Source organism: Ambystoma mexicanum, chromosome 4p (genome assembly GCF_040938575.1).
Source record: "Ambystoma mexicanum isolate Mex_15411 chromosome 4p, UKY_AmexF1_1, whole genome shotgun sequence".
Taxonomy (NCBI): domain Eukaryota; kingdom Metazoa; phylum Chordata; class Amphibia; order Caudata; family Ambystomatidae; genus Ambystoma; species Ambystoma mexicanum.
The window spans coordinates 815,007,278-815,034,519 of NC_090927.1; the positions used below are offsets into that span (position 1 = coordinate 815,007,278).

The 27,242-nt window shown below is 46.0% G+C and overlaps 1 protein-coding gene across 3 annotated transcripts in view; it reads right to left on the reverse strand.

Moving 5' to 3' along the window:
• Positions 1-27,242, reverse strand: part of RARS2 (arginyl-tRNA synthetase 2, mitochondrial) — an 816,998-nt gene that overhangs the window by 472,052 nt on the left and 317,704 nt on the right. For 2 of the 3 annotated variants that reach the window (XM_069606382.1, XM_069606384.1), the window contains exon 7: positions 24,984-25,067. The exons of the other annotated variant lie outside the window; for it this stretch is intronic. In XM_069606382.1, coding sequence (XP_069462483.1) covers positions 24,984-25,067 — 84 coding nt within the window. The remainder of the gene's footprint in view (positions 1-24,983; positions 25,068-27,242) is intronic. 3 annotated transcript variants of the gene reach the window in all.

The following is a 27,242-nucleotide window of genomic DNA, read 5'->3' on the forward strand; positions in this document are numbered from 1 at the left end:
AGAAAACCATGAGAAAATCAGAAAAGCAAAAATTGGATGAAGGAAAATAGAGTGCTACAACACCAAAATGACGCAGAAAAAATGCTATTAGCATTAAATAAGCACAACACGAAAAAACCTCTGGGAATTACTTATTCCACAAGATATAACAGCTCTAAAACTGATAACGGAGGTAGAAGAACAAAGATGGAAAGATCACTTTGCAAACCTGTATAAGGCGGCACAAACTGAAGAGACCCAAGTCGAACAACCACAAGGCAGCCATTGGAACTTCAAATGGGAATTGGACGATATTGATAGAGCAATCTATAAGCTAAACCCCTCTCGTGCGCCTGGCCCCGACGGCCTCTCAAACCGAATGATCAAAGCTAACAAAGAGAAGTGGACAGACATATGCGCTCTAATTTTTAGAGTGATAGATAAAACAATGACCATCCCACCCTCATGGCAAAAAGCAGTGTTCCAATTTTCAAACAGGGGAACACCAAAGAGCCGTGTAACTACAGGCCAATCACCTTACTGGACCCCCTTGGAAAGCTCTTTGCGACCATACTGCTAGAGAGATTGAATACCTGGGACAAAGAAAATCACATATATGCAACCAGACAAACCAGTTTTGTAAAGCATGTGGGTACAAATATCAACTTAATTTTATTAAATGTACTAAAACAAGAGGCAATTAAGAACCGAAGACAGACATATGCAGCATTTATATATCTACAGCTTGCATTCGACCTAGTCAACCGAGAGCTACTATGGGTGAAACTGAAGAGATGGGGATGTCCAACCTCCACAAGAGAACCCATAAAACAGCTATACACCAATACCTCAATCAAAGTAAGAATGTCAAAAGACGGAACCTTTTAGGGAACCATCCACACATTTAACGGGCTCAAGCAAGGCTGCCCATTGGCTGCAACATAGTTTAATCTTTTCACCTCTGACTTCGAAAAGGAGATATATATGCCTGAAACAAACCTGCCAAAACAAAATGCAACAAGCTTTCTCTGTTGCATGTATACTGATCACATTGTCAAATGCTCCCAAACACTGAGAGGTTTGCAGATTGCCTTGTCAAAGTTAGAGATATATATGGACGCAAATCACCTCAAAATAAACACCAATAAGTCGAAAGTGATGCAACTTTCGTTGTTCCAGTAAAAAAAAAAAACAGCCTATGAAACCGCTGATGCTGCACAACCAAAAACTATCGGAAGTGATAACTGTTAAATATCTAGGAATTTTGCTAAACCAATGACCAACGGAAAAAGATTGGACTATCTTCCTACGAGCCAAAGCTCTGTCCTTGGCCAGACAAGGTAGATACTTGCAACTAAAATATGATACATTTTTATTTCAACCAATCGTATCTTTTTACAGACAAAAAGTCACAGCTATCCTCATATATGGAGGCGAAACGCTAATCAACATCGACAACAGGTTATGGCAGCAATTAGAGGGATTGTTTTGGAGAAAAGTGCTATCTCTTCCTACAGCACTGCCAATAGCTTGACTAAGACACAAACTTGCCTTCCCATCCCTTAAATCAGTCAACATATGGAAAAAGCTGGACCTCTATAGGAAAATCCTATCAGACAACTATATACCGGCATTACAAATACTCCAAGAGAAAGAACAAACGGTACAAGCATCGACCCTGAAGGCGTGGAAAGCGCACATGGAAAATGTGCGAATGACAGCTAGCATCTCGAAGGAAATGTTGTGCCAACGTCCAGGGAAAGCAAAAAGAAAATCCAACAACAAGATTGGATGGAGACAATTGAGGCGAAAGCAAAATAGAAATTGAACTTGGACTGTAAACTTGACACTCACACAACCAACCGACTCTCCCCATTTTTGCAACAGTTTCTCTCTTCCATGTGCAGAGATACGTTCTTATGATTCAGGTTGAATCTTCTACCAACGCGAGAAGTTTTGGCTAAGAGGAAATGTTCACAAAATGTATCACCGAACCGTCGTTTCTGCAAGCACACAATCAGAAACACTGAAACATATCGTCATGATTTGTCCAGCCCTGAAAGAACAAAGGATGCAGTTCAGAACTATGTTTATGAACCCAACTGCTCAACGTGAACCAGAAGAGAGATGGGCGAAATTTTTACATGGCGCAACAAAAAAGGAAATGTTTACTATTGTTCATTTTTTAAACGTGGTATTAAAGGACAATGCACAATAATTGCCATTTACTTTTTTTGTTAGAATGAAAGATGGAAGGTTGAAGGATACAAAACAAATCATCTGGAAAAAAAAATATTTATTAATTTAACAGTCCGTTTTAAAATAAGCCTTCTTTAGAAAGGGCAACAGGCAACAATAAAATACACTTCAAAAATACACTCCTTCAGTTTCAGTTAAGTAAATCGATACCCTTTTCGGATGGAACACACACTTCCTACACCCTGAGGTGACTTCAATTGCTAGGACAATGTGGACATTAATATATTACTCTAACACTTAATGCAATACTGAGGTTGTGGAAAAAGGAAAAGGTTAGGGAAGGAAACAAAGGTTAACACGTTTCTCCAAACAGGTAAGCGCTTTACAATCCACCAATGAAATATGGTTGACCCTTTCCCAGCTATACAAGTAACTTCTGTATGACTTTTTGAGGGGCAGATAAACACAAAGTCAGAGGGTAAGAAGAGTTTGCAGGGAGCCAGGACAGCCAATGTAAATTGAACAAAGTCTAGGGGAGCTGAGGCACTTCTTGAAGATAGCACAAAAGTCTTGCACAATGTTAAAGAGTTTTTGTAGAAAGGAATCACGTTTGGGCCACAAGCTGGGAGGCTTGTGAACAGCAAAGCTGTAGGCAACTCTGCAAAAGGGCAGCAAATGCAAGTCTCCAGTGAGAGCAAGCAAGCTACACACAACAAGAGGTAAGTACCCCTAGTTAGACAGTTCCTTAGTTCTGAAGAAAAGTGATCCAGCTGACTTCTGTTCCTGTTGCAGTCCTGCAGATCCGGTGTTCCTGGGCCTCAGTCGAAGGGACAAGAGGGAGGACCTCTGCGGACTCCTGCACTGCGATTCGAAGTCGGTGCAGCAATGGACTGACTCCAGATCAGCGGCAAATAGCACTACAGCGGTTCTTGGACACCTTGCGGGCTCCCCTTGCTTCTGGGGTGCAGCACTCTGTTGAGGTGGCTCAGGCTTGGGTCACCCTGCTTCGAGAGGGTCCTCAGGATCTTCCTGGAGCTCGGGTCTGCCTTAAAGACGATGCACTTGTTCCTGGTGTTCCTGTCCCCTGGTGGTTCCCATCCGGCCTGCAGAGTGCCCCTGCTGCTCTGACCAGGCCGCGCACAGCATGTTCTAGAGTCACGTGTCCGCACTGCAGAACTTGACTACCCGCGCACTTGTTAAATTTAGCCCACACGTCACCTATGCCTACTCAGCAACTATCACACTTACGCTGAGTTCAGCCTGTAACCTCTGCGACTACCCCGCCAGTAGAGACCTGATCACCCGTAGCCCATGATCATTATGACTATATTGCTAGCCTTGCTCATATCACATTGAGCACGTTATTATGACCACTGTGACAGTACTTGCTTTATATTTAGTCGGTGACCCTAATGTCCATGCCTCTATTGTGCCAGCATTGCCTATTTCTGCATAGCCTCATATTTCTGTGACCTTTCACTTTGTGTTAACCGTGATTTCTGTGAGCACATTGCACACATTGGCAGCTTCGCCAACAGCACGCCGAGTATGTGAATTTATTAACCATTCTTGACTGCATTGCCTATATTATGCTCAACTGGTGACCTCTGTGAGCACGTGGCTAGCGCTGCCCATATCATTCCCAGCTTGCCATACTTATGCACTTTACTTAGCATATGTGTGCTAACACGTGCCGTCTCTAGCGCCTATTCTGAGTTTACTCCTTATATATGGTACCTCTACTATTAGCTAGCCCACCTTCACACAAATTATGTATTTGCCAGCTACTTATACAGTCCTATTGAGGTCTATCCTACACTTACTCATCACAATAGATGTTAACATGCCTCACACTTTTCCTCCTTGGCATCTGCGACACCCCCGAACGATCCCAAAAACATAAATGACATGATCACTAGACCATGCAATCTCTCCCAAAGAAACCTCAAACTTCGTGCCAGACTCCCCAAAATTTACGAACCCACAGCCAAATCTCTACACCTCCTCTCTAACAACCCGTCAAGAAAACTAAGAAGTGCCCAGCCTAATACCAAAATGTCTTCGTACAACTCCACTAATACTCAGCACCCACTCCAGCTCAACAGCCGACTCTCTCGAGACCCTGCCACCTGCCCAAGACCCCCCCCACAATACTGCAATACCACCCACTGAGTCCACACTGCCAGGTATAAGAGGAGCCTTAATAAATGCCCGGTCTCTGGTGGCACATGCCACAGAAATAGCCGACCTTATCACAACTGAAAAAATGGACTTCCTCGCCATTACGGAATCCTGGCTTCATTCAGCAGCCGGCCCAGCAATTATGCTAGCTATTCCCGAGGACTACACTCTTAAGAATAGACTGACTTCCTCTCGAGGCGGTGGCCTTGCCATAATTGCAGAAACTAGCCTAGCACTGAGACTTGCTCCTCCACTAAAGGTAGACTCTTGCAAACTCCTGACCGCCAAACTAACCATCTAAACTACTGAAACCATATCTATCCACCTTATCTACAGATCTCCAGGCCCTCTAGGATCCTTTGAAGAAGATCTCACTAACATCCTTTCGGATAACCTCAAAAATACATCACCAAGTCTTCTCCTAGGAGATTTTAATCTTGGCTACAACGACCCCTCAGATGCTAATGCCACACAGATCAACGATTCCATTGCGGAATTAGGCTTCACCCAAAAGGTAACAGGCGTCACTCACACTAAGGGCAGAACCCTTGATTGGATAGCGGAACACCATTGTGAAACGTCCATCAATGCCATAACACCCATGCCCTGGTCTGACCACCACCTGTCTCTTTCACCCTTGAAGTCACAGCCCCCTTTCATGCCATCAGTATAGCTCCTGCTATTCCTACAAGGAATAAAAAGAACATTACAGCTGACAAACTAATTCCTCTGAGGGGGGGTGTGGCTAGCGAGCCATGTCGTAGGGCGTGCCTGCGAGGAGCTGCTCCTGATGATCCGTCATTGATCCGGCAATCCGTGCTGCAAAGCGACCCATGAACTTTGCAAATGGCTGTATAGACGTCGGAAGAGGGGCCGCATGACTACTGAAGGAGGCATGATTTTAGAACGAAGCAGACCGGAGAATTAAGACTTGCGGACCTTTGGAGCTGCGGGAGCGGGGGTTCGCAAAATGGCGAACAACAAAGGACTGAAGCCGAGGCCATAGCAGCGATCGAGCTGCATTGAGGAGATCGAAGGGGAAGCCTGGCCTCTGTCACTCGTGCTGGGCCGCTCCCGGGTGCCTGCTAAGTTTCATGGTTTGCAGCGATGTGTGCTCGGGGAGCCCACTGCAGAGTTACATTGTGGCAAGATATCCCCGAGCGCGAGGGACCGAACAGTGCGGCAGACACAGTAGCCGCTTTTGGAAACTGTGTAACACTGCGGATGGTGAGCCTCCAGACATGAGAAGCTCTGGGGTGCTGCACGTCGAAATAGATTGACAAAGTGCTGTGTCATTGGAATAACATCAGAGGAGCCGCGCTACATGTGGAGTCAGCGCGAAGCCTGCCGCGAAGCAAGGTACGCATGGACACAGCTTTCGGCCAGCGCACACGAAAGTGATTCGTGGAGCGATCTGTGCACGGCCACGGAGGCTGAGTCAATGAAGTTGCGGCCGGTCTAAATAGAAATCCGACAGATACGAGGGGCACGCCTCGGCAGAGCGAAGGTGAGAGACACGGAGATTCTGCAGGCTGAAGGCAGTACAGGAGCCACGCTGAAGGAGAAAAGTCAGCGCGGCCCACTGGATACATTTTCGCCCATAAGTACGTTTGGGACCTGTGGCAAGACACTAACTGTGGCGGCTTTCAACCATTGGGGTTTCCAGGTGGGCACCCCATACAGACTGAATAACACCATCGTGCTTGGGGGGAAAAAAGTGCTATATGCCAAGGGGGAAGAAGAGGCCTCCCCGCTTTGCCTGAGATGGATGCCTGAGCGGTTTCTCTGCCACATGTACCCTGGGGAGTCGGGAAGGAGCAAAGGGCTGTACACTGAGCGCTAATACTGGAGAGCACGAGGTACAGGGCTGAGCTAGGTGGCGGATGGCACGGGAGCAGCCTCAGCGGACACAGACAGTGGTGCGCAGAGTATAAGGAGCCCAAGAGACAGATGGTCCAACTGGGACCAGTAACAATCTACAAGAAAACGTAAGGACAAAAGGAAACGTGGGAGGACATAACCCACCCGAAGACATAGCTCAGCACATACAAATCCATATGGGGTACTTCAAGGATAACAGCCCAGGTCTGGAGTGACTCACAAGAGTCACGGCGGGACAGCGAAACAGAATTGCCGCACCACAAACAAAGTAACCGTGGATACTTCACCAGGATCACAAGATGACGGGGAGAGTAATCAAGGGCAAAAGCAAACAACCCACGATGGAAGCATTTGCTAAGACACAGAAGTCTCCAGCGGCAGCGGCGCACAGTGGCGCAAATGTACCCACGGAAAGTTCCCCGGGGACCGAAAACCACCAGATACTAATGACTATAACGGAGCTAAGAGACTCATGGGGTATAGCAATGGCGGACCTGCGAACCTCCTTGGAGGCTAAAATAGATACAGTGGGGATAGAAGTCAATCTGCTGCGACAAGACGTCAGGGCGCTGGCGGATAGGACGAGTAGTCTGGAGAGTGCAGTCAAAACTAACACGGACACCAGCACTAATAACTCAAAGGAGGTCCACATACTAAAGCAGCAAGTGGCTAACCTGGAGAATCGTGCAGAGGAAGCCGAAGGAAGGGCGAGACGGAATAACATCCATGTGGTTGGCCTGCTGTAGGGAGAAGAAGGCCAGGACCCTACGGATTACCTTGAGCACATGATCCTGCAGGAAAAAGGGGCCGATAAACTCTTGCAAGGATTCACAGTGGAGAGAGCGCATAGAGCCCTCATGAGAAAACCGAAGCCTGGAGCCCCTCCCCGCACAATAATTGCCAAGATACTGAACTATAAAGATTGCAAGAAGATTTTGGAGTACTTTCGAAAAGGAGGAACGATCGAAAGAGCCTCGGCCGTTATAACAGCGTATCCTAATTATACAATGCTGGTCCAGAGGCAGCGGTATAGCTATGTGGCGGTAAAGAGGAGGCTGCGCACGGCCTGCATCAAATATATGCTTCTGTACCCTGCAAGATTGAAAGTACTGCATAAAAGTAGAATGTTCTTTTTGACACCCCGGAGGAAGAAGCGACATGGCTGGACCTACAGGGCTGCCCGGAACGAGATGCGGAACGGGCCCAAGAAGAGCACGATAAGTGATGGGGATGCTACATGTATACTGGGTTGTCACATAGCGGGGTATCCCAGTAGAGACTTGGTAAAGACAGTGATAGATGGGTATGGATGGGTAGTGTTGAAACTAGGCTATGGTATCCTTGATTTTGTCGAAACGTGACGGACTGGAATATAGAGCATTGAACACGTGTAAATTGAATAGCAATGCGTGGTTGAATTGAAGCAAACAGGAGCGGCAGGACACAGGCATCTTACACCCCGAGTAGTAGTAGTAGTAGCAGCAGGATAGCCATTAGGGCGACCTCACCCTGCTGAGCTTCGAGTACAGGCTATCGCCAGAAAGAGCTAGATGCGGGGGTGCCTGAGATCCAGGGATGGAGCTGGGCAACAGTTGGGGGGGGTAATGTTGGGCAAGGGAAGGAAGGTGGGAGGGAAGGGGAAAGGGGCGTTTGGGGTGTTTGTAGTTAAAGGGAGTTTAAATTGGGAAACAAGCCTATATAGACTGAGATGGAGGCTAGATCTGGACTGCACTGGTGGGGGGAGGCGGAGAACTTTGATAGGCCATGGGGGACCTTAAAATAATTACATGGAATGTCAGAGGGCTTAACAGCTATTTAAAGAGGAACAAGGTCATGTTGTACCTACATAGACAAAAGATAGACATTGCACTGTTGCAGAAAACTCACCTGACACAGGAGAAGATGGAGATGGTTGCTAAGAAATGGAAAGGGGTTGTGGCGGGCTCGTCATATTCTGCTTATGCAATGGGAGTGCTTATCTGGGTGGCGCCGCATGTCCCGTTTCAACTGTTGCAGGAAGTAGCGGATACGGATGGGAGGATGGTCATAATGAGGGGACTGGTGGAGAATAGGGAGATAAGCCTTGTGGATACGTACGTCCCAAATCAAAATACAGTGGCATATTTTAGAACGCTGTGTACCAACCTAAGCATGTGTATAGGGAGTGCGGTGATCTGGGGAGGGGACTTTAATTGTGTGTTAAACCCGAGGGTGGATAGATCAGATGGGAAGATTGATAGACCCACCCCAGCTGCCAAAGCGTTGCAGACATTACTAGATGACTTTCGTCTGGGAAATGTGTGGAGGACGAGACACTCCCAAGAAAGGCAATACTCGCATTATTCAGCCCAGCAGCAGCTACATACGAGGCTGGACAATGTCTTTGCTAGGTCAGAGGTAATAACAGAGATTACGCAAGCAGAATATAAAGCGAGGGTCCTTTCGGACCACTCGCCTCTGGTCCTTGGATGGCAATATTGCCCCCCTAGAGCAAGGATTCTGACATGGTGCCTCTGAGCTGAGGCACCCGGTGATCCTTTTTTTAGGGAGGATATGAGGGAGGAGATTATAAGCTATTTTGAATTGAATACTGGTAGCGTGGATTCGGCAGGCACATTATGGGAAGCCTTCAAAGTTGTGATGAGAGGGGTAGCCATTGCAAAATCTAAAAAGGTCTGTAGGGGGGGGGTCTTGGCTGACCTACAAGAAACAGAAAGAGAACTGGAAAAGGCATTGAAAAAAAAAAAGTAACACTAAGGAAGACATGGAGCTGATACTTAAACTGCATCATAAATGTGAGGGGCACTGGGAAAGACTGTAACCTCAACTACAAAAAATATATAGAGAGACAGCATGCGGGAGGGGATAAAACAGGGAGACTCTTGGCATGGTTATACAAGAGCGAAACCCCCAGACCCACGATTAGAACAATAACGAGGGAAGACAGTAGTGTAGCTGACACCCAGGAGGGAGTCAATCAGGAGTTTGCAGATTATTATAGGTTACTATATGGGGATGAGGAGGGAAGTGGTCATCCGACGATAAACACTGGAGGATATAGGACTGCCCTAGATAAGCGCTGAGGAAAGAGAGGAGCTGGATGCACCGATTACTTTGGAGGAATTAGAAGAGGTGGTGATGCAGCTGCCCACTAGTAAGACTCCGGGGGCTGATGGATTCCCAAGTGAATTTTATAAAGTATATAAAGAAGAGGTGCTCCCCCCAATGTTAGAAATGTTAAATGAAGCCTTTGAGGTGGGAAGACTGCCATTGTCACTTATAGAAGCAATCATAATTCCGCTTCCCAAACCCAACAAGCCTGGGCATAGCTGTGGTTCCTATAGACCTTTGTCGATGTTGAACCAGGACAGCAAGATACCGACGGCTGTTTTGGCAAATAGACTGAGGAGAGTTATAGGTAAACTAATACACCCCAACCAGACGGTCTATGTCCCGCATAGGAATATAACTAATAATCATAGACGACTCCAACAGATTATTGAGTTTGGGAGCGGGAACGAGGGCAAAATGACAATTGAGTCCTTAGACGCAGTAAAGGCCTTCGACTCTGTCAAGTGGCCATGGCTGCTGGCGGGCTATGGGATGGGGCCTGGATATATACAATGGGCGAAGATGCTATATAGTGAACCGCTGGCCAGAGTTAGAACGGGAACAGTGATATCAGAGACCTCCGTAGAGGCACCAGACAGGAATGTCCATGGTCTCCAATGCTCTATATATAGGCCCTGGAACCCCTAGCAATCTACCTGAGACAACAATATGATATCATAGGCATCGCTGTGGGAGGGGAACAGCATTTGATCTCCTTATATGTGGACAATGTGTTGCTGTACTTGCGGCACCTGGAGGAAAATCTCCAATACATTTTGGAAGTGATGGAGAGATATGCAGGGTTGTCTAGTATTGCGGTGAATCCTCAGAAATCTAGCATCTTCCCATTAGGTGGCTATAGGGGGATTCCAGTGGAACGGTTACGGGTGTTACAGATACCATGGGCGGTTAGTACTTTTCGTTATCTTGGGATAGACGTGTACCACACAGTGGAAGAGGAGCATAAGGACAACACGGAGGTATCCATTAAGAAAATCGAGAATTGCATGAGATTTTGGGTGAAGTTGCCCCTAGCAATGATGGGACGTGGGGCAATGTTAAAGATGGTGGTCCTATCTAAGCTCCTGCACTATTTTGGGAATATACCATACCCGATACCCAAGAGGTTCTTCATTAAACTGAACAGTATGTGCAGGGACTTCTTGTGGCATGGTACGCGAAATAGAGTGGCACTATGGAAGCTACAGAACGTTTATGAAAAAGGGGGGATAAAACTGCCCAATTATGAGGTCTATTATGTAGCAAGCCAACTGCAGTACATCGCTAAATGGCTCTCAGAGGAAATGACCACCGAATCCAGGTTGTTTGGACAAGACTGTGCCCCATTTTACTTAAGAAAGATGATCTGGTTGCCCAAGACGGAAATGGAAGGGCGTCCCAAGATGAGGATGATGCTTGGGTGGAAGATGTGGTGCAGGGCATGCCAGATGATGGAGAAACCATTTCCATGTTCCCCGCAGGTACCACTAGTTGCACTGGCAGGGGGAGAAACGCAGCTAAGGATGATAATCAGGAACCACTGGGAACCGGTTGGGATAGTAACAATGGGTGATATCTGGCGAGAGGGGACCATCATAGATTTTGAAGCGATTGAGGAGGAAATGGGGTTACACATGGGCCAGTATATTACATATCACAGAATGGTGCAGCGAATTAGGAGAACATGGCCCGAAATGGTACTGGAAGAAGAACTAGATGCTACCATAGATACAATATATGATATAACGGAGGGGGGGCACGAGATCTCTAGACTATACAAGATGATGATGTCTAAGGTTGGGAAGGAATTAACACAATTGAGACTAGACTGGGAAGCGGAAGTAGGAGCCCATATGGAGGACGGGATGTGGGAACGTGCCCAGGGGTAACATAAGAAGGTGTCGAGGAATGCGAGATTGAAACAGATACAACTGTATATTACGCATAGGGCATATATGACACCCCAAAGGATATCTAGGTTTGAAAATGCAGGACGACAAGCATGTCCCAAATGTGATGAAGAAAAGGCTGGCATGGTACACATGTTTTGGTCATGCCCGGTTATGAAGCGTTTCTGGGGTGAAGTAGCACAGAAACTAGCGGAGAGGGGGGGGGGTCAAGATTGTGGAGGATACAGTGTGGGCCTGTTTGCTGGGGGGAATTCCCCAGATCGCAGAAACCCAAGCATGTGAGTAAATTGAAAGATCTAGCATATGTGCTCGCAAAAAGGAAAATTGCCATGGGGTGGAAGACATGCCACAGACCACGGGTGGAGGTGTGGTGGAAAAAGTTTCAGAAATGGGCGGATGCAGAAACCATGGTATGGCAAGAAGCGATCAATGTAGGGGGAGAGGAGGAGGCGGGACCCTGATGGCCTGGAAATTATTAACAGCAGAACTGTTTGGGTCAATACAAGATCAGACAGAACCCACGGAAAGGGAGACCCTACCATGAGAGGCAGGAACGGAGTGTGGGAAGAAATAGGCTCGTAATGGGGGGTGGGATAAGGGGAGCAGTGACCGGAATTAAGCAATGTATAACTGAGCTGTTCATATATGCACTGCAAGTTTAGTTTGTATTGTTCGTTTGTTTGAATAAACCAATAAAAAATGTTTTAAAAAAAAATAACACCAATTCCTTCTATGTCAAGTTTCCTGCCTTTGTGTCCGAACTACAGCTCAAGTATTCCAACCTCTTGATTGTTGGCGATTTTAATCTCCCTATCAGTATGGCTAGTGCTCTGCAGGTCTCCACTTTCTTAGCTTCTATGTCAGATCTCGGTCTTCTCTCAGAAGGTTGCTGATCCTACCCATCAGTTGGGCAACACCCTTCATTTTGTTTTTTACTCGAGACCTTTCTTACCATTACTCCTCCTTTCCCGGTAATTTGGTCCAACCACTTTGTTGTGCAATTCTCCATTCCAGTATTGGCTGTGGTCAGAGAGGACTTTTATTTATACGCAGTTGGCACCTTGTTTCCAAACCTGATCTTGCTGCTTGCCTCATCTCCCAACGTGCTTGGACTGGGCCTTGCTCCCAGACTTTGGCTTCTACATTTTCCACTGTTGCTGACTCGTGGGCGCCTCTTAAGCTTTGTAAAAGAAAAAACGCCCCTCAGAACCCTGGTTCTCTGATGAACTTAAGGCTTACGAACGTCTTTGTAGGCAGGCGGAAATCAAGTGGAGAGCAAGCTACCGTGTGGCTGATAAGACTTGTTTTTTTCACCTAGCCTCCGCTACTGATCAGAAGGCCATCTGCGAAAGTTGAGGCAGCAATAAACCAACCTAAAGCATTGTTCGATCTGGTTCACTCGCTGTCCTCACCCGTCAAAGCCAACTTGCGGATTCTGCCTTCTCAGGATCTCTGTGAGTCTCTTTCTGACTTTACCGATAAGATTGACATAATTCATCAGAAAATTGCAGTCTGTGGCTACTTCTCATCTTCCCTCTCTTTCTGCTTCCGATGCTAACTGGTCTACTTTTCCTATTTTCACTGATCATGATGTTCTGGCTGCTATTCATAAGCTCTGAAACGTGCGCTAGTAATTCCTCTGCTTAAGAAACCCTCTCTCAATCCATATCCTCTTTCTAATTTCTGCCCTACATCGCTCCTCCCTTTTCTCATGAAGCTTCTTGAATCCCTGGTTTCTCCACCGCTTTCCTCATTTTTTGATTCTTTTCAATCCAGTTCTTGTGTCCGTGATTGACGACCTCGCTTACCTGGTTGATCAGGATGGCATCAGGGCACTGATTTTATTAGATTCGTCGCTTTCGATACCGTTGATTATCCCATCCTGATCACCCGGCTGTCCTCTGCGGGTCAGTCATGCCAGGTCCTGGCTTGGTTCTCTGCCTTTCAAGCCGAACATTCCCAGTCTGTTTTTCTTACTCCCTTCTGCTCTGGGTCGGTTTGCTTGTCCTGAGGAGTCCCGCAGGGCTCTGCTCTATCTCCCACTATGTTCAAAATGTATATTCGGCCACTTCATCGCCTTATCCATTACCATGGCTTCTTGTGTTACTCCTACACCGATGACACGCAGATCATGCTTCATCTGGATCTCGCCAGGCCTGATACTGCTGCATGGCTTAAGGAGTGCCTTGAAGACCTGGGTTTATGGATGGCCAAGAACTGGCTGAAGCTGAATGGTGAAAAGACGGAGGTCCTGGTTGTTGGCTCCTCTAGCCCTCTATCTTTCTGGACCCCTGACTTCTGGCCTGCCATTCTAGGCCCATTCCCTTCCCCTGCTTCCTCTGAAGAATCTGGAGGTAAAACTCTCCTCCTCTCTTTCTATGTGCAACCAGGTCGCTTCCGTTTGGAAATCCTATGGAAGGTTTTGCCATTTTTTTCCTCTAAAATGTCAGGCACCCGTGGTAGCCGCCCTCAGGCTTAGCAATATTGATTATTTGAACGGTCTCCATCTGGCTCAAACTGCTTATCTTTTGCGCCGTCTGCAGCTCCTTCAGAATGCAGCTGCCAGGTCAGTAACCCACCCTCTTTTTGGCACACACATGTTGCCCCTTCTCTGCCACCTTAAATGGCTTAGGTTGAGAAACAGGTCCTTTTTAAGTCACCCTGTATTGTGCACAGAGCTTTTTATAAATGTGGCGCTGAATACCTGCAAACTAATTTCCTTCCTTAGGTTCTTGCGAGAACCCATTGTTCGCAATCAGCCTCCTTGATTCAAATCCCTCGTGTTAGACTCTCTCCCATGGTAGCCGTGCCTTTTCCGCGGCAGCGGCTAAGGTCTAGAATTCACTCCCCCTGCCCCTGTGTGCTACATCTGATCAGCTCCCCTTTCGCATGGCTCTGAAGACACTTCGATTTTGAAGTTAGCCTGCTGTATCCTGTTTTGTCTTCCTGTCTGGTGAGGGCCATGATGCCCTTGGGTGAACGTGTGCTACATAAATTCATGTAACATAACATACTATGAGTAGGCCATGGGAAAAGGGAGGGGGGGGGCTTCCTGAACTTTGCTGCATACTATTGCGTGGCACAACTAAGGGTCTTGATAAACTATATGGACCCTCAGACTCTTAAGCAATGGGTGGCCCTGGAAAATGAGGCACTCTTCCCCATCCCACTTAACAAATGGCTCTGGGTCCCCCATAGAGACATCTCACACATGATACACTCTCTTGGAAGATCTGAGGTTAAGATCCCATTGGGAGACAGACTTGGAGATAAAACTGCCAGGTGGGTTGTGGGGGTCCATCTGCGCATCCACGAAGACGATCTCCATTTCCGCCCAGCTGAGATTTAATGCCATCAAAATGCTCCATAGATGGCAATTGCCCCTAACACGCTTGGCAAGTATGTATCCAGGGGTAGACCCGCACTGCTGGAAGGGATTTGGTGTACAGGGCACGTTTAGGCTTGCCCAACGATGCAAGTGTTTTGGTGTGAGGTCTTGTTGTGGGTTTGCGGTCTGGATAGCGCAGCCAGGACATGGACATTGCTCTGGATTCTTTTGAGGCTTGAGGAGGAAGAGGGAGCCATATGGTCCATAACTTACTACTAGGCTTGGGTGGCGGCAACACGAGTATGGAAGAGTATCATATCAGGTGACACTGTAGGTCATCTGGAATTAACTGGGGACACATTCCGCTGTCCTTTGTTTGAGTGAGAGAGGCCCAGGGGTTGTGGGTGCCAGGGCTACTTCCAGCATCGGCACAGCTTCCCAGTGGAGGTCCAAAACTAAAAAATGAAGACCTCTGCAGGGCAGACCCCCCTTGAGACACCTCAAAGGACTGATGAAGACGGGTTCCAGCAACTGTCACCACGAGCAGAATGGGAGCGATAAGTAATGCATCAGCAACAAAAACAAAAGAAGCTCCAGCATGGGCTCCCTTGAAGATAGGAAGCTGAATATTTAGGAGCAGGTGACTTATGGCACCTGAGGACCCACCAAGTTCCACGGCTCAACACAGAATGGCGTTGGCTGCATCAAGGTAGCCCAGGAGGGAGCTGGGCTACCTTGCGTGTCCCTTACATGCCCGCAGAGCTTTCGGAAGGGACACTTTCCAAAAGCTCTGCAGGCATGGATCCTCGAGCAGGCGTCGAGACTAGTTGATCCCACTAGTCCAGGGATCGAAGCACCGACGAGGGTCTTCCGAGACCAGGCAGAGGAGCAGGGCTTCACCAAACCAATCACTGAGTTGATGGTGGTCAGCTGCAGAAGTCGTCCTCTGGTCATCAGCGGGCTGCTCTTCTTTGTGGGAATCTTGGTTCCAACGTAGATTTGAAGAATGGCTGCAAGAGTCCTCCTTTGGCCCAGATTTGGAGCTGGAAACATGCTCAAGCCCACCACTGGTAAGGATCTGCAATATTCAAACAGCCAGTGGTTGTCCAAACATATCATGTAGAAACCACTGGTGGTCCATCTGGCCAACAACAGACTTTCTGTCACCAGGGGATGTTGAATGGGGCCTGGCAAAAATATCACTACTGCCACCAGCCAGTTTTAGGCACATATAAAAAGGAACCAAAACCCCAAAAGGTAAAATGTTATAAGGACACAAAGTATCCTAAATGCACTTCACTGGAAGGTGATGTGTCCACTTGTAAAAATACAAGAATTCCAAAGAGAAGCAAAGTCTCTCATTGCTGAAAGTCTTAGGGACTAGTCCGTTTCCCCATAGCAATGAGCAAAAAAGCAAGGGAAGCAAAACGGAGGGCTTTACTTCCCTTCATAAAAATCAGGAAAGAGTACACAAACAAGCAAAAAGAATGGAGTCACATAGAAATCTATGGTGGGAAAGGTACAAAAAGATAATCTTTCCTGACACCCTGAGCCCCACCCCATCTCACCAGACTAGGGACGGCGCGGATCTAATCCACCCCGAATGGGTTTCCTGTTCCAGTCCATTATACATCCTGGACAACCTACCAGAATTGCTGTATTAAATACCTGGCTTAATGATGAAGTCAATGCCTTGAAGGCTTATGGACCGACCACCTGAGCAGATTAGGATTCTCTCCCTTCATATTCATCAGCCATTTTAAGGGTTTATGATCAGTCTATACAGTGAAGGGAGTGCCAAAGAGGTAGGGTCTCAGCTTCCTAAGGGCCCACACAGTGGAGAAACACTCCTCCTACACAGTGGCCCACCTTAACGCTCTGTCTTAAAGATGGCTGATAAAACATATAGGGTGTTCTCTGCCTTTGCCATCTAGCCGAGGGAGGACGGCTCCTATTCCAGTGTCAGAGACATTGATCTGCACTATAAAAGGTCAGTGGTAGTCAGGCACCCTGAGAACAGGGGGCTGGCAAAGGAACTCCTTCTGGCCTCGAAAAGCATTCCCACACTTTTCAGACCAAGTAACCTTTTTTTTTTGAAAATTCAATTTTTATTAAAGATTTTCAAACAGCGAACAATGAACATCATATGAGAACACAGGATTTAACTGCCGGAAAACAATGCAACAAACCCCATAATCCCACCCTCCTGTCATGCTTAGTGTGTCACAAGTCCAAAATCTTGTGTACTATATCTACTTCTCCAGTAGACATTTAAGAAACTGGTGTCCATATAACAGACCTCAGGACTCCCGGAGATAATCCGGAAACTGTCTGCCCAAAACCCCTAAAGGCACCCACACGTTTTCTCTATAGGCTTACACTTTGAGAAAAGGGGCCCATTCTACCTCCCTGGTGGGGATGATGATTTGTAGCATACCCTCCTCAGAGGCAGTCTCCCTTTCCCTCAAAAGCTCAATGTCTCCAGAGCTCTGGTCCTCTCTAGGCTTGACTACTGCAACAGCCTCTTCCTCATTCTCCCCCTTTCCTCCCTACGCCCCTTCAGCTAATCCAGAATAGGGCTGCAAGCCTTATCTTTGGCTACACACCCAGGGACCATATCTCTCCGGTCCTAAACCCTCTCCACTGGCTCTCGGTGGCCGCGAGGATCAAAATTCAAGACCCTCTGCATCATCCACAAGGCTTTCTGGGGTCTGGGTCTACGCCATCTCCAACTTTCACTTCACAAATACCTACCTGCTAGAGCCCTCCACTCCTCTAACCCTCTAACTCCAACTCTCTGATTGTCAAACGCTTCTCCAAGCAGAGAGTGGGGGGGCAGGTCTCTTCGGCTGGTGTCTCTCTCTGGAACAGCCTCCCTGCCCCTCTCAGACTTGTGCCGGACCTCCTTAAATTCTGGATACTTCACAAAACTGCTTTTCTCTACATCTTTCCGTTCCCTGCAAACCACCCCACTGCCACAGACTGGCGGCCTGGTCCTTCATGAATCTCACAAGTTACCAGGCCCTGCTCCCAGTCGACACCAGTACCCCCAGGTGGCTCCCAGGGCTAGAGGGACACCACCGAACGCTCCTCCAGAACCTCAAGGCACTGGATGGACAAAAGAAATGTCTAACCGCAAGCATCAGACAGAATGTTCCTCGGCACAGTGGTTGCAAAGACACCACTAGCCACCAGAGAGGGGCCTGGATCCCGAAGTTCAAAGAAGAAAGCATCAGAGGGACGCTCCATTGGCACAGCAGTATTGAGGAAACCATTAGCCACCAGAGAATGGGCCTGGGACCCTAGACAAAAAAGGAAGCAAGAGAAAAACACTCTTCCTCGTGGCAGTACTTGCCAGGAGAGTAAACCAAGTCTACCAAAGATCAGAGATGGGGAAGCCTATGTCTGACCACTCATGTGAAAGATAGGCCTGGAGAAGGGAGTCGTACCCCCTGGTGTTGTGAACTGTGAAACTAAATACAAAATAAGCCAGGGGAAGGGAATCATTCCCCCTTGTGATGTGAACTGTGAAATTGAACACAAGAGAAGCCAGGGGAATGGAGTCCTGCCCCCTGGTTGTGTTGAACTCTTAAGATACCAGGAGAAGGGAGTCATTCTCCTGTTTACCAAAGTGTAAAGACTTTTTGATACAGAATGTTAGAAGACATGCAGTGCGTCTGCCAAGGAGAAGTGTTTGAACTTTTGCGCTTTTGTGCAGAAGGACTATTTTGACCCAGGGAAGGGAACCATTCAGCTAAGAAGAAGCCAACACCTGCAAATGAACTTCTAGCCCCAGTCCAGGAGAAGGGAATCATTCTTCTGGACCAAGGTGGTCTACCTTATCTATAGTTTAGTTTTAAGTGTAAGGGACGTTAGTAGGGTTTTTTACACAGGACGGTGGACTATTGATTAATATTGACATTCTGATGACACCTTTAGTATTTTAGTTAAAGCAGGCAAACCCCTCTTTCAGATTGGGAAAGATAGGGAAATAGCTAAAAATAGAGACCGACCCAATATTCAGTTCTCAAGCCTCTGAATGGAAACAAATTGTCTAACTACTCACAACCGCCCCACACTTTATAGCCCCACCTTGAACCACTGCTGGAAACTTCGAGGACCCGGAATTGTTCCCGAATGAAAGGCGCCCCGAGATGACTCAACGGCAAAAGCCATGAAGTGACTCCGTTCACATTTCTCCCTTTCACCCATATTTTCCAAACCAGCCCTAATAACCTATGTTCCCTAATCCTTCTGGGCAATTTATCACTAGGTGCCCATAGCCACTTGCCTAGCGTAACGGGCCTCAGCCAATAATTCTCCAGTGCCACCCATTGTTTCTATTTATCTATACAGTGGTGTGGCACCAAACCCCTGATTTGAACTGCCCTATATTACTATACTATACTATATTACCTTCAAGTCGGGGAATCCCACGCCCCCTTTGTCCTTTGGTAAAGTTAAAGTATCATATGAAAGCCTCCTCTTCTTCCCTTGCCATAGAAAGGGCAGGAACTTTCCCCTGGCTTTCCTTAACACTATGTCTGGACATTGATCTGCAGTATGTGGAATCAATACAATTATTTGGGCAGCAAGGTCATCTTTAAGGCTTCCAGGCAGCCCAGCCAGGAGAGGGTCAGCGCCTCACAAGTACGTAGATCCTGGCATACTTTAGCAAGTAAGGTAGGGTAGTTGGCTCTGAACAAACCATCCAGTATTCTATTGATCACCAACCTAAAATATTTAAACCCCTCTGCTTGAATCTGTAACAATTCCCTGTCAAAGGGGAAGAGGACAGCCTTTCCGAGAAAAACTTTAAATCCCACATGTACACCACATTCCTCGGTAACCAACATGGCTGCCGGAATCGACTCCTTGGGTTACTTAAGTATAGTAAGATGTCGCCTGCATATAAACCCAGCTTGTATTCCTCATTGCCAACTTGAATTCCTCGATTCTGCCTTTGTCGACGTATTCTTTCTGCCAACAGTTTCAGAGTCAGGAAAAAAGAAGCAGAGACAGGGGGCACCTCTTCCTGGTTCCCCGCTGTAAAACAAAGGGAGCCAATGTTTTGCCATCGACCATCACCCGGGCCCTGGGTTCTGAGAACAATGCCCTAATCCCCCTCCGAAATCTATCCCCAAAACTAAATGTATCAAATACTTCATGGAGGAAACCCGAATCCACCCAATCAAAAGCTTTCCCTGCATCGAGTGAGAGTGGCACTGGATCGACGGTCCCCCCTGTTGATAATTCCATCAGGTTCGGCATTTTCCTCACAGTATCGGCTCCCTGGCATCCCAAGATAAACCACACCCGGTCCGAGTGCACCAGTTTCGGCATAAGACGCTTGACTCTAGTAGCCAAAGTCCTCGTAAAGATCTTCTCATCCACGTTCAGCAGAGTGATCAGTCGATACAAACCGCAATGCTTGGGGTCTCTCCCTTCTTTATGTATGGCAGAGATCAGTACTTCACGGAAAGAAGACGGAATTGGGCCTGTTTCCAGGATGTGGTTAAATAATTTTGTCAAAAGGAGTAATAGAACAACCAAAAATAGCTTTGAAAAGCCTACTGTAAACCCAACCTACCCTGGACCTTTGGCCGACGGCATGTATCATAAGGTTGTAGAGGTATCATTCCCTATTGGGTGCTTTATGCCAATGCCTCACCCACAGTTGATTCAATCTCACGTATTGGTGTTCGTGAGTTATGAAGCTACATCTTTACAACTTATCAGGTCGCACTTTCACAGCGTGTCTTGTCAACTAAATTGGGCACGAGCGTTATTGCTTACCACAAGTGGGAGTTTTACCGTAAAACTCCCACTTGTGATGAGCAATAACGCTCATACAGCACCCAATAGGGAATGATACCTCTACAGAGGACAGAGAAAAAACTCCTGCACCGAACAGTAGGAATGAGTTCTTAGAACTCCATTTAGAAGACGTAAGAACTGATGTAATCAGTGAAACATCAGGGACCCACCAACTACTGCTGACACACTTACGTTTTACACCTTACAGGCATGACAGCCCCTGGGAAACAACGCCTGTGAAAAGAAATAAGACAACAAAATACGAGAATACCGAACAGCATTACAACCAGGTGACGGTAGGTGTTGGGATACAAGAGAAAGTAGACCCCATAAACATAAACAACAGCCAAAAAGGAGAGTGTAACATGTATCTGACCAGAAGTCATTTATTTGACAGAGACCAGAGATCCTGGGAGAACTAGCACAGAGACCGACCCGATGTTCTACCACAGTAGACTACGGATGACGGTAAGAGGAATTAAAAAGCATGAACTGTAGAATGACCAGTAGCCAGATGCCTCCCAGGTCCCCGATTTTTGCATTTTCCCTTACAGGGAGCCGATGTGCAGATGAGATGTCCCATCTAAATGGAACACGCCGGATCCAGACAAAGCAATTGAAGGACAGAGAAATTACACAACTGTCTTTTTATGAATGTATAGAGTGCCCAAAACAAGCATAATCTATAGTCCTGAAGAAAGCGGCAAATTCTATTTCCCCGCTGAAACTGGTTGACAAGTATTGGCTCAGGGTGATGACCTGACCCACTCGACTCAAAGAATCAATATATGAGCTTGAAAAAAGATATCCATTGTTTTTACAATACACAGCAATAATGGGACCAATGAATTTCCGCCCACAGATTGCTGTGATTTTATTATAAGTCACACCAAGGGGCAGCAACACGAATAAAGAAATTTGTTGACTCCCACACGGCATGCACCTTTTAGAAATACAGGCAAGGAGTGAGCCAGGATAGGGAGAGTTCCCCTTGGCTGTCCCCTGGATCCAACCAGGGACGGATACCTTTCCTCCATAGGGACATGTAGCTAGAGTTAAGGACATAAGTTGTAGGTGTAAATTGTTTTATTAAAATAGATTCTGCTCGTGATGTGTTGAAAAGTATTGGGGAGGAGACAGAATCCAGATACCCATAAAACTCCATTTGTATTGACTGATATATAAGTTAGACAACTTTTTACAGACCTATAACACTATAGAAGGGTACCTGGTAAAGTCTTAATCTTCCAGGTTAATATGACATAACAAAAAAAGAACTATGATCAAGACTAACAGTGCTAGACTGTGATCACCACTCAATAAATTATATCTCTTTTCCTATTTGTTTTCAAACAGAATATATCTTTTTTTCTTTCCCTCAAAACCATTTCCTAATATACATATCTACATTTGATAGATTTGCTTCATTGGACACCAAATATTATTCTACTGAATACATGTATATTACACAAATCATACATGTTTATTACCTAATATACAACTAATATTTTCGCCTCACACCTTCAGTAATACTTCCAAGGTTACAAACTAACATCATAACTCTACCATTCGCAAACACTCAGAGCTAATCTAATCAATGATTATATCTCTTTGATTGTCTGTCGACACGTGTTTCAGCCGATTCTCGTTAGCTATCCAATTAAGCAAATTACAGCTCTGGCCTTCTTCAGGACAAGAATGGAAAACAAACTAGTGTCCCACTACAACTCTAATTTTGTTTTCACAGGTGTCTGTAACAACTTATGCTTCTTCTTTGCCAGGACTCTGTATGGCCTGGGCTTTCTCAATGTAATGGATAATCAACTTGTGTATGCCTCTTCTGGTCAGCATGTAGCCAATTGTATTGTTCCTAACCGGGTCTTCGTAAATCCCATTTTCTCTTGATTTTAATGTGTCTGGTGCCACCGCAAACTCTGCCTCCCCTCCGTTTCTCCGATTACGGTAACTTTTGAAGCCTAGTGATCCGTGTAACAGGAATTACAGTATCACTCCAATGAATTTACACTGAGCTTCATAAAGTTAGGACAGAATTCACAAACAAGGAAAAAGGAGGGTGTCCCATAGAAATCTATGGAGGGAAAGGTCCTAGAAGAAAATCTTTCCTAACATCGGTCAGTAATCCAAAATAGCCTTTCCTATTAACAAAGGCCTACACTTGCCCAACCTATGGGGATGTATATGCCTGTCTGGGACTCTTCACATGAGGACAAAATGACCTGTAGACTGTACTCCTGCCTGTTATCATGAGAAAAGCCTGAACCACTACCTCCGACACTACCTAAAACGGGTCCAGAGGTTATGCTTTAACTAAATGGCTAATGCTTGTCATCAGGATATCTGGTGCCTGCATGATACATGAGTCTAGTGACTGGAAGAGTAGCCAATTTGGAAATTCTGCAGGAGGAGAGTCATTTCTCATTTCTAGGAAAAAACGGTAACACCCAATTTGATCAGAAAAAAAACCTGTATGGATGTTTTGATTGAATTGGGTGTTACCGTTTTGATCAAAGCCAAAATAACCGAACCTGAGGAGTGGGGCATGTGGGTGTATACCCCGCTCCCCATGTTGGTGATTTGCGGTTTCGGGGGAATTAGAGGATACTATTGTGATTGGGTTAAGCCTAAAACCAACTCTCACTTGAGTTGGTGGTGGATACAAACCTGTAGTAAACTAGTACACCTATTTTACCCTGGTGCTAGGCTAACTGGAGTAGAATACACCAAATGCAAAGTTACTCGCTGGCACATGTCCATCTGCATCCCACTCGCTTTGCACCATTTCAGGAGTCAAACTCCCAAGGAAAGGAGCTGCAGAGTCCCTGTTGGCTATGGAGGTCCTTCTTAGTTACAATCTTCTTTGAGAATAAAACCTCTCCTATACACTCACACCATAAAAAAAAGCTATCTACCAAGACTCCTTTTGTGCCCAGCTCGTACCTCTGGCTTCCCTAAACAGTAGCAAATCAGGCTCAACACTCGATCCCTGTCCTGTAGCAGTAACACATCAACTCAATATCCCGCAACTCTGACCTTCATCTTAAATGCTTCTTTAATGTTGAGCCTGGTTCCAATGGAATTGAAACATTACATGCTGGTTTCTACCCTTCTCAAAATGTTCAGTATGGATCACATCACATTGTCCAAGTTCACCTGCAATTCCCTAATGCACCTCCCTGCTAATTTAATTGAGTTTCATGTCGTCACGATAATCAGCAGCTTTGTTTAATCCCATCAGATCCTCACCTCTTTCTAGCTGGATTTTAACCTGGAATGGGAAGAGAATCATTCTTTGTTGCCGTCCTGGACAACCTCTGCCTGGAGTTCTATGTCAAGTTAATTGGGAAACTGTCAGAGGCCGGCATCAGGGGTAGGGTCCTCTCCTGGATTTGTTTCTTCTGTTACGAGAATGCACTCATTCTGGGTTTCTCTTTTCACCCAACAGCAACATTACATGACTTGTGGCGTGCCTCTGGGCGCTGTCCTCTCATCCATACTTTTTTATATCCAAAGTCAGCCTCTGCTTTCCCCTATTTATATCTTGTCAGGGACACCCAGATCATGGCTGCTTAGACAACGATCTATGTGAAAGGCTGTATGTAGGTAGCATGGTGGTGAATGGAGAACTAGGGATACAATCAACACAGATAAACCCAAAGTGTGTGCATTGGATGATGTGGCAAATCTTTGTAATCCTACCTGCTGGCCCTCCCCTTCCTACAGTAGCCTCTGTGTACCCTCTGGGTTTTATAATTAATAAGGATTTGTCTGCCACTTAATTTTTCCTGTCCCCATTTTCACCATCCTTTTCTTTAACCACATTCTCCCCTTTTTGCCACTGGATATTCACACCCTATTGGTTAAAACTAGAATATTCTCTTGCTTAGATCATGGGAATATCTTGTTTTGCTTGTCAATCTTTTCCAATGCTTAAGTATTAAGTCATCTCACATGTTGCCAGTTCTTTGTGCCCCTCACTGGATCTCAGTTGTGGAATGCACAGCCTTCAAGGCCCTCTTCAAGGCCCTCTGCAATGCCCTTACATTGACCCAATCTTTCTGACTGAAAATGCACACATACACCATCTAGTCAACCTGCAAGTAGTACTTTAACACAAGGTTCACCAGGCTTTTTCTGTTTAGGCTCCATTCTCTGGAACTCTATTCCGCCTTCCGTGTGTGCTTGATTCTTGAACATCTAACTTTCCATAGAGCTGTAAAACCTGGCTCGTCAGCTCCCTGTGAGTTCTGTGCTTAACTTTTTTGGCCCATCTCACATTAGACATCAGCGCCAGAATGCCTTTAGCGGTAGTTATAAATTATACCTTTCTTTGTATATATGTATTTGGTTTGTTTTTTTGCATGATCTCTGGTTAGATGGGATTATCATATCTCACACCACTTATATCACCACTTTTTTTTGCCTTTGGGACATTTTTATGGTCAGTAACTTGCCAACGATGACACCCAAGTAGTTTGTAATGTGAAGGAGCCCAAGTCTTAACCTAAACCTTTTCAAAAGGTATGCCCCTGAACCAAAAATAATTTATAATATCATACCAAACTGCATGCCCCAATCTCCGAGGTAGTTTAATCTTGTAACTTGGTGTCCAAGCGCTTCTTTAAGATTTGCTATAAAATTTCCTAAAAGAAATAGAAATGTGCAGATAAACTTTATTTGGCATATACACAAATATATATTTTAGATCTTTTAACTTATGTTCCTACAATGCAAAGTAAATGTAACTTTAACTAAGAATAATTGTCTGATTTGGCAGTATAAATAAACATGAAAAAACAAACATTTGTTATGTGACAAAAGATGTGTAAAGCAGCAACCAGCCACTAACTAGAGGTTTCAAGACACTTACTATTGAGGTCAGGATTTCAGTCAGGTCAGCAGTGTTGTTTTTCAGCCCAATATCTGGTGGGTGAATCAGTTTGCAGAACGTAAGAATGAGTCAGGGATTTTTGAAGAGTGCAGAGGGTTGTGCATATGTTTGCCCAATGTCAGCTGGACATAGCCCTACTCTTACTGAACTCTTGAAGGTAAGGGATACAGGATAGGTAGAATTGAGCATGAGTGAGGTTAGTCTGGAAAATATTTTGTATTTAGATGTGACTGTTTAAAATACAGAATTTTATTTTAAATTAAGAATTATATTTTTCGGCTATGAAAAGTATAAAAAGTCTTAGGGGATGCATTCTAAAAAAACTTAGGGCAGTTTAGGAACGTGCCTATGTAATGAATGGGATCAAACAGAATAATTACGAGTCCAAATAACTAAACCAAATCAGGAAAATGGCAAAGTACTGTTTTATTATCAATTATCTAAAACAGGGAGTTTACAACGAAAATACACCGAGTCCCTCAGTGATCTTTACACAAACAATAACTTTTATATCAAAAATACATCAGAGGTGATGTCCTACTACGTAGCAATAATGAAAAAACTATCAAGGGTCGGGATTGGCTAAGGGAAACATCAAAGTATACCTTCTATGGGAGCTAGGATTGTGATTGGCTGTCCACTATCAGGTGTACAACATATGCCTACCTCTAAAACATGTCATCTTCAGGAACATTAGATACAGTTTCTCATTGGTCTTCAAACTATAAAGGTCCTTCCTTCGATATATGGACTACTACAATTGGTTGGCACGCTTGTGCCAGGTCCAGAACACTTGGTTCACTTAGCAGCACATAAGCCCAGAACCAGATGCAAGGAGATGGGGCATGACACTACATCCCCACCCAATTAGCCCAGCATCTCTCATCGCCCATGCCTTCTGCCATGACGATTGTCTTTGTACTTGGCCTTGCAAAGTATCCTAGTCTTTGAGAATGCACGAGAGTGAGGGCATTCACTATCGTGTCTAGGACTCCAAGTTAAACTATATTTTCATCCCTGGCTTATGTGACAGGAGACCACGATTTGGTCAATTTTGCGAATTTAAAATTCTCTAAATGAATTAAACTTGGCACTCTTGGTATTCTTTCTTTCCACTTTAACAAGAGATGATTCATCCTCTGCACGTTTGCTCATTTCCAGAATAGATAGCTGACCTTGGCTGCTTCAGTCTTGATTCCAGGCCAGACTGTCATGATGCCCGCTCCCGGGGAGCCGGTTCAAGCCCGGCGTCCCCGAAAGCGGACATCCAGTCCCCAAGGAAGGACCCAGCAACCCCATATAGGGGCCCTTTGGACAGTGTCCTGGCGCCTATGGCGCCAGGCTCATAAAAGACATCAGTCCTGGCGCCATAGGCGCCAGGCTCATTATGGGAATGCTTGGGTGCACTTACCTGATGCAGACCATGCTGCAGGATCCCGGCCTCCTTGAGGCCTGAAAGGAACTACTTTACCTGTGGGACTAATTTACCATCCGGGCATGGTCGGGGAAGGATACATACCTGGAACTTCTTCCAAGGCTATTTAAACCCCACCCGAACAGCCACACGTGCTTCGCGTTGTTCTGCATCTAGCAGCTGGACGCTCACCGTGTCTGCTCCTGCATCCTGACTTCTGCCACGCCTGCCAGCATCCTGGATCACCTGCAAAGGAAGAGAAGAAGAGAACAGAAGAAGGAAAAGTCCTTACCTGCTAAATCCGCATCCCGGAGACATCTCGCCGACCATCCTGAAAAGGAAGACTTTAATTTAAAAGCTCATCGCGTCGATTGCTGCAGCGCCGCATTCCACTCACCTTTACAGGGCGCCTCCATGTTCAGCAGCGATCATCCGGATTCGCAGTCATGCCCCAGCGCCTAGGGAGAAAAACACCAGAACAAAAGGTGAGAGAGAGAAGGGAATAAGGAAAGC